Raw genomic sequence first — 7,617 nt, 5'->3', positions numbered from 1 at the left:
ATTTATGAATTATATGGTCCAATATTGATTATGAAAAGTTAAAATATTATTAAAAGTAAAAGTAAAAATAAAAATAACAAAAATATATTTTAAATATTCAATATTATAAAACTAATTAAATTCACCTAGTAAAGGAAGAACATTAGTAATGACAATTAGATTGAACAATGATCCTAATAGTTAAATACTTGAAGATTATTTTGTGATTGGGATTATGTTGGTTTTTGACTCACTTTGTGTCTTTAGTCTAGAATATTCACTATAAAAGGTATTAATAGTTCATTTCTCTCTTTCAAACTATTCCCAAGAAACCAACAATTCTCAAAGTTCTCATGACTTTAGTAGTACAATAATCATAAGCTACCTAACTAAATGTTGGCTTCCATTCTTCCTACACTTCCAACATCTACTCTCAAGCACCCAAGGGTTCTTGTGGTTCTAGAATGTTACAAGCACAACAATGATAATTAGAACAAACCAAGATAAAAATACTCTTTCAACACACACTAAAGTTACTTGACCATTTTCTCGTTGCTAATTTGTAAGCACAAATCTAATAGAAATTTAAAAAAAAAAAACAAAAAACAAAAAAAAAATGTTGAAGCCTTTAGTGAAGATGAAGATGGATGCATATCTTTCTTTTGGCATCAAAGTGTGGGACACACTTTTCTATCTACCAAGGGAGTCTGATGCAGGAGCATCTTGCATGGGAAAATTAAATTATTAGAAAAAAAAAAAAAAAAAAAAAAGAGAAAAAAAAAAAGAGGAAAAAATAAAATAAAATTGTGGAGGAGAGAGAAAGTGACAAAAATGAAAGGAAAATAATTAAAAATAGAAAATAGGAAAAGTGGAGAAAAGAGGAATCTCTATTTTTAAGGTGCATGGGTGGCATAAATAGAAAATAATAAAAATAGTTGTCATTCCATTAATCAAGGTGTGTAGGTGGCATCTTAGAAGTTTGTGGAAAGTTCCTTAAATCATGCATTTAATATTTGTTGGGTGCTTAGTTGTATTTGGGTGGGAATTTAATATTTATTTAAAGGTAGTTGTATTTACCTTTTATCCCACATTGCTTGTGTTTGTAATGTCTTGGGTTAGAAGTGCCTATTTAAGCAAGGCTTATAATCGTTTGTAATCAAGTTCAAGAAGTTCGAGAAATGGAAGCTCTTCTAATGGAAGTTGGAGAAATAGAAGCTCTTCGGATGTAATTTCTTGTAGAAGCTCTTAGAGAGAAAATATCTCTTATATTTTAATAGAAAGTTGGGAATTTAACAAAAAGAGAAAATCCAAGAGGGGTCTACAATTGAGAACATGCTAAGTCAAAGCTTAGTGAGTTATGTGTAAGACTAGTTTACCTATTGCACACTGAAATACCATGACTAATTTTAATTTCAATGGAATTATTTGCTTGTTTCAAACTTCTTGTCAAGGTCCACCACTCTTTTGAAATAAATCTCATTAAATATTTTACACCATATTTTTCAAATATGCTAGTAGGTATATGCCATATTGAACAAGAGCTCTATAGAGCTGGAGTCCCACCTAATGAATAAATAGTTTGTGAAATCTGTCAAGTGTTCAAGTAATATTTTAATCAAAATTAAGCTTCTCATAATTGAAAATAATTAAATTTTTGATGAAATCATAAGATAAAAAAAAGTGAGTAAGTTCTTTTTTTTTTTCAAAAATCAATAGAAAATTAATACATATGCTTTATAAAATGAAGACACTATGAAGGATGCAAATATTCAATAAATAAAGAAACCAATTAAATTACTTGGAGTTCGTAAATAAAAATGCCTATAAAATTTTGCCCACATAAGCATCTTCCAAAGATTTAGGCAGATCAAAGTGGTATCATGTAACATGCGGTTGGATGCCTAAGAGTTGAAACAAAAGAATGAATGTGAAGATTTCCACTTACATCAAATGTTTATACACAAAAGTATATAATGTTAACAAGGAATAGAGGCACATACACCTTTTGGATTGGGTCTAGTCATGCCATACAAAATGATATAGTTAAATCCCAATAGTATCACACTATAGCATTTAAAATGAAATACATAGAAATAGAAATAATTAAAAATAAAAATAGAAAAATAAAAAATAAAAACAAATAAAAAATAGTAGAAATAAATAAATAATTGTGACTTTTCTATAAATGACTATAAATTTATCCCTCCACATGCCCAATGGTAAACAAACAACTTTAGAAAATAGAGTAAATCTATTTTACCCTCTATCCCACATATAGGGCACTCTTAAAGGTTTAGCACGTATAATGCTAATCACAAGGTCAAAGGAAAATTCTCAAAAAATAGACTTTCTGCAATACCCAATTATCCATCTACTACTGCTTTGATCAATTAAATTTGCATTTGAGCTGAAAAGAATATAAAAAAAATGTGTGTACAAAATCTATTCAAAGATTCAAAGGGAGATATAGTGAATCTAACATGGTGGAGATTGGGGACTTAATTTTTAGATGTAAAGTCCTCATTGTCATGCAATTGAACTTAGCCAATTTCCTAAAGATATCAGGTTTTTGATTCTTAAAGACATTTTATTGCTACACTATTCAAAATGTGGATGATGCCATGCTTGAAGGATTCAAGACCATGTGGCCATAGCTTCAAAATTTGGCAGGTCGTATTTATTTTAAGTTGAGAAACTTTAATATGCGCTCTTCCAATCTCATGCACCTAAACATAGGCTATCTAAGCCATAATGACAGAAACAAGCCTCATGGATGTTGAGCAATACACTAGGCTTAAATTACTACATGAAATTTCAAAAGGAGAATTAGTTAATAAAATCGGTCTTCAAAATTATAATCGAGGCAATGTTGTAAACCAAGAATTCCTAGAATAAGGGTTCTTAATAGGTTTCTAGCACTAGAAGAGTTGGTAATCCATGGCCTATGTTTCCAGGTAAATTGTTGTACATTGAGCTAAATATTTGTAGAATAATATTTATTTCTTTCAAATTCTTGTATAAATTTGATGACAATGGCATTGCTTCTTTTAAATTCTGTGATATGAATGAACATATATTATGTTTGATGTAGGAGATGATTCTGAATGAGATTTGAGTACAACAGATGAAATTGATAAATTTGAAAAATGGTGCAAGCCCATATTGGGGCAGACAACGCTAAAAAAGCATTGAATTTTTTGCATTTTCTTTTCAAAGATTGGTCCATTGAGTGTCACAATTTTTTTTTTTCAAGAAGACTATCCTAATAACATGCATAGTAAATTGCTAGATTAGGAAAATGAGTTTTCAAAATCAAGATTGTTCACTGCCATAAGAAAATAGTCAATGCAGGGGAGAACAAATTTTTAATTTTGTGGAAAAAACCTCTAGTCAGTGATGAAAATAGTAGTGGGAAAACTAGAAGCCTTGGAATGTGCAGATAGATTGATAAATTGAATTTAGCAAAAACTTCATTCATGATTGAAATATATATATAGGAAAAACTAGAAGTCAAAAGCAATTATACATCATATATTGTACACCATTTTTTAATTACTAAAGGATGTAACAAAAATTGAATTACTAAAGATCTCAAATAAATTTAGATAAGTTTTGCAAAAGATCCATGCTTAGACTGTCAAATACCTGAAAAAATCACATTATAGACTAAAACATCTGCAACAATTTAACACAGTTTTTTTCTTTTCTCTTGAAACAGAATTTTAATAATATATTTAAATACATAAAAAAATTAACAACTCAATTAACTGAAAAAAAAAATTAAGTTTGATAGACTTGTGTTGATAACTACTAAAATGGACCTCACTTTATTTAAATGATATTTATTCCCAACAACATCTCTAGTGCCTCCATCCATAGTATTCTCTGCAATCATACAACAAACAACAAATGAGGAATGAAATAAAATCAAATAAGTAAGTCTAAATTTAAAATATAAGAGCATCTGATGTGAAAATTTAATATGAACAAAGGTGTTCAAACTGTAGGCTTTCAACCATCTTCTGTTGCAACACCTTCATACTCCAATAATGGAAGTGTTTAAAGATTATATTTTTTCATTGCACAATACACCATAGAAAGTATCCTAGAAATGGGAACTGACTTGATAAGCAACAAAATCAGCACTAAAAATGAATCCCAGTGGAAAATCTTGTGGCAAATTTCTTATGTTGAATGTGAAGCTAACCCAAGAAAAGTTAATGTTCCTGAGTCCATAATTACAATTCTCACCACACGAGGCCCCCTGACCTCTAAAGATTTTTTCTATTTACATGCACATGCAACACAAGACAGGTTACACCGTGAGATGCCATCACATGGAAGATGTTTCCTTTGAAAATTGCCACGCGTCTATTGAACAATTTGAAAAATGGCACTTGCTCTACTTCTCTAATTTTCAGTTGAATTTTCTTTTAAATCTAAAATTTCACTTAATAGAGAAATTAACTTAGACCATAAGATTAATGAACATTTTTTTCCCTTTGCACAGTTTTCAAAACATGAACTATTAGTTAAAAAGAGACTGAAAACTATAGTCTCCGCCTACATATGCAGGACTAATAAGCATTATGATTGTTCAAGAGGTCACGGAACATGCCAAGCTTAATGTGAAATAGTTAAAATCACACTCCTAGACTCTTCCTCTATTAATAATTCATTGCCCTTTCGATGCCTATTGCTCATATGACCGACTTTGGCCCTTTCAAAGACTTTTGCACATATGACCAACTTTTCATATGTTTCCCGTGCCAAATGTCTTCGCATATTAATTCCCCTGGATGACTCTGCCACTCTTTCTCCTGTCTCTATCGTGGCCAACGTTTGACATATGAGCAGAGTTGCTTCTCTCAAGTCTTTGTTACGCAACACTACCAAATAAATTTCCATGCGTTTGGAAGAACACTATACTTTTCACCCTCAGCTTAATTTTGTGAATGGCTGTCATATCCCCAAAAAACAATTTTATTTTATTTTAAACCCTACGTTATGCAACCACACCAACCTCTTTAAAATGAATTTTCACATCTCGCTTCTGGGAAATTGGAAACTTTGAGTTGGGAGTGAGGTTTCTCTTTCTGGGGTGTTTCCGCCTGAGCATAATTTCCTTTCTACTTGAGCGCTAGATAGTAAATTATATTGGGAGTGATGGACGAAACCAATAAAAAGTTCTGGATCTGTGTATTTATAGTGTGTATCCAACTGAAAACTCACGGCTCTGCAGTCAAAGGTGGACACTCTCTTGGGCGAATCGATGACTAGAAATCAGACAATAATTTCGAGAAATGGCACATCTGAATTGGGATTTTTCAGCCCAGATGGTACGAGTAACTGGTATATTGGCATCTGGAATGCCAATATAACAGAGAATACGATTGTTTGGGTGGCCAACAGGGAGACTCCTGCAAGAGAAAGTTCTGGCGTTTTGAAGCTTTCAGGAGGAGGTGATCTTGGACTGTTTGACGCAATGGGTGCATCTCTTTGGTCTGCCAATGTGACCAAAAGGCTGTTTTACTAGATTCTGGTAATTTTGTGATGTGCAGTGATGCCAACAAATCTAAAGCTGTTTGGCAGAGTTTTGACTATCCCGTCGACACCTTGTTGCCAGGGATGAGCTTCGGTGGGCAGCAAAAGCTCGTCTATTGGAAAAGCCCAGTAGATCCTTCTCCTGGGATTTTCTCTTGTCAAGCAGACCCATCTGGAACCAAACAAACGGAGAAATATGGAACTTGGGACGGCAAGTCTTTCAGCGAAATCCCATGGATGATAAACCAAGTCTACTTCTACAATGTCGGCGTTGAAAGCACTCACTCTGGCTGTTATGTCAAGTATACATTGAATGGTACCAAGAATATGCTCTCATGTTTCGTCCTAACAAAGTCTGGAGGAATGCAAGCATATGATCTGCTTGATGACAGTAAATGGAATATGTTCTGGTCTCGACCAGCAGAACCCTGTTCCATATATGGTCTCTGCGGCGCCTACGGAATCTGCAACTCCAACAAATTTCAGTTCTGCAGCTGCGTACAAGGCTTAGCCCCAAAAGACACTCGCGCTTGGGATTTGCGAGAGTCGTGATCGAGTGGCTGTGTTCGACAGAGCCCCTTAAACTGCCATGCCAAAAATGGAAGCACCTACGGATTACGAGATCCGAGCAACAGTTTGGCTGCTGCTGAATCCGCATCGTCACACCCTACAATGACGAAGAAAGATTGCCAGAAAGCCTGCCTCCTCAACTGCTCTTGCACTGCGTTTGCTTTCAGTCCGCCTTCAGGGCCCTGCCAAATCTAGTCAGGCGATATTTTGAACTTGCGTACCTCTCTTCCATCAAAAACCAATGCAAATATTTTTATTCGAGTAGCTGCCTCTGTAAACGCTACGATCGATGGAGAGTCATGCAGATTCCTCGATTTCTCGTCTAAGAATGTTTAGCTACATTGAGTTGAAGATTGCAACTAGGAATTTCAGGACAAAGCTGGGGAGCGGAGGATTTCGCACGGTGTACAAAGGACGTCTGGTAGACTGTACACTTGTGGCGGTAAAGAAGATGAACAGTGTACAGAGACAAGATGAGAAGCAATTCCGAGCAGAAATCAGCTCTCTATAACTAATTTATCATTCTTAGTCAGGCTCCGAGGCTTTTATGCAGAAGGCAAGAGAAGGTATTTGATTTATGATTTCATGTGTAATGGCTCTCTTAGTTCCTTACTCTTCTCAAATAAATCTAAAGGTAAACATAAGGTACTCGACTGGAAGACTCGATTTGAGATCGCGTTAGGCATAGCAAGAGGATTACTTTATCTCCATGAAGAATGCAGAGATTGTATCATTCACTGCGAAGTTAAGCCCGAAAATATTCTTCTCGACAATAATTTTTTGACTAGAAGTTGGCAGATTTTGGACTGGCAAAGCTTGTGGGTAGAGATTTCAGCCGTGTTCTCACTACAAGAAGAGGAACGAGAGGATACTTGGCTCCAGAGTGGATCTCTGGTCTTCCCATTACTCCCAAGGTTGATGTGTACAGTTTTGGTATGATGCTTTTGGAAATCATTTTTGGCCGAAGAAATTTGGATTTAAGCATTCAAGACTCAACTAAGTATTACTTTCCCTCATGGGCTGCCTCCCAAATTTTCAACGGCAACACAATTAATATTGTGGAGGCAGGAACTGCAGAGGAAACTGACAGTGAAGAGGTGAGAAGAACAATTATTGCCGGGTTGTTATGCATTGAAAAGTATGAGGGAGTGAGGCCGAACATAAGGCAAGTGGTGCTAATGCTGGAAGGGAAGTTGCAGCCACAAATTTCACAAATTCAGTACTATGCGCTTATGGATAATCCAATAGACCAAAAAAACACTAGTAGCAGTGGCGATATATGACGTAAATAGATTTCAATAGTTGTGAAAGACACGAAAATTAGACTTGCAATGTTTTATGCACATGGATTGTGGTTGCCTCTTGGTATCAACATGGAAAATGCTTTACCTTCCCAATTCTATTGTATAGTTTAGATTTTTGAAGATCTGAAAGATTAATCATTGACTATTTTTAAGCCAATAGGCTTATTTCTATTGGGCTTGCCGCCTTAATGTTGTGACATTCTGGTGTTGTGGGAAATCA

At 34.6% G+C, this 7,617-nt stretch overlaps 2 protein-coding genes across 2 annotated transcripts; both read left to right on the top strand.

The window, feature by feature from the left end:
• The first annotated feature begins 5,251 nt into the window (after positions 1-5,251).
• Positions 5,252-6,288, top strand: LOC149554146 (receptor-like serine/threonine-protein kinase SD1-8). The gene is made up of 3 exons (XM_089790442.1): positions 5,252-5,481; positions 5,541-6,021; positions 6,097-6,288. The coding sequence occupies exons 1-3, from the start codon at positions 5,252-5,254 to the stop codon at positions 6,286-6,288; spliced, it is 903 nt and encodes a 300-aa protein (XP_089646568.1).
• Positions 6,289-6,382: 94 nt separating this feature from the next.
• On the top strand, positions 6,383-7,376 carry LOC149554145 (G-type lectin S-receptor-like serine/threonine-protein kinase SD2-2). The gene is made up of 3 exons (XM_089790441.1): positions 6,383-6,535; positions 6,627-6,659; positions 6,882-7,376. Exons 1-3 carry the CDS (start codon positions 6,383-6,385, stop codon positions 7,374-7,376), a joined length of 681 nt encoding a protein of 226 aa, XP_089646567.1.
• The last annotated feature ends 241 nt before the right edge of the window (positions 7,377-7,617 follow it).

Source organism: Cupressus sempervirens, chromosome 6 (genome assembly GCF_028749045.1).
Source record: "Cupressus sempervirens isolate cs-2001-9-10 chromosome 6, ASM2874904v1, whole genome shotgun sequence".
NCBI lineage: Eukaryota > Viridiplantae > Streptophyta > Pinopsida > Cupressales > Cupressaceae > Cupressus > Cupressus sempervirens.
Note: the sequence above shows the minus strand (reverse complement) of the source record. Positions and strands in the feature narration are given on the sequence as shown.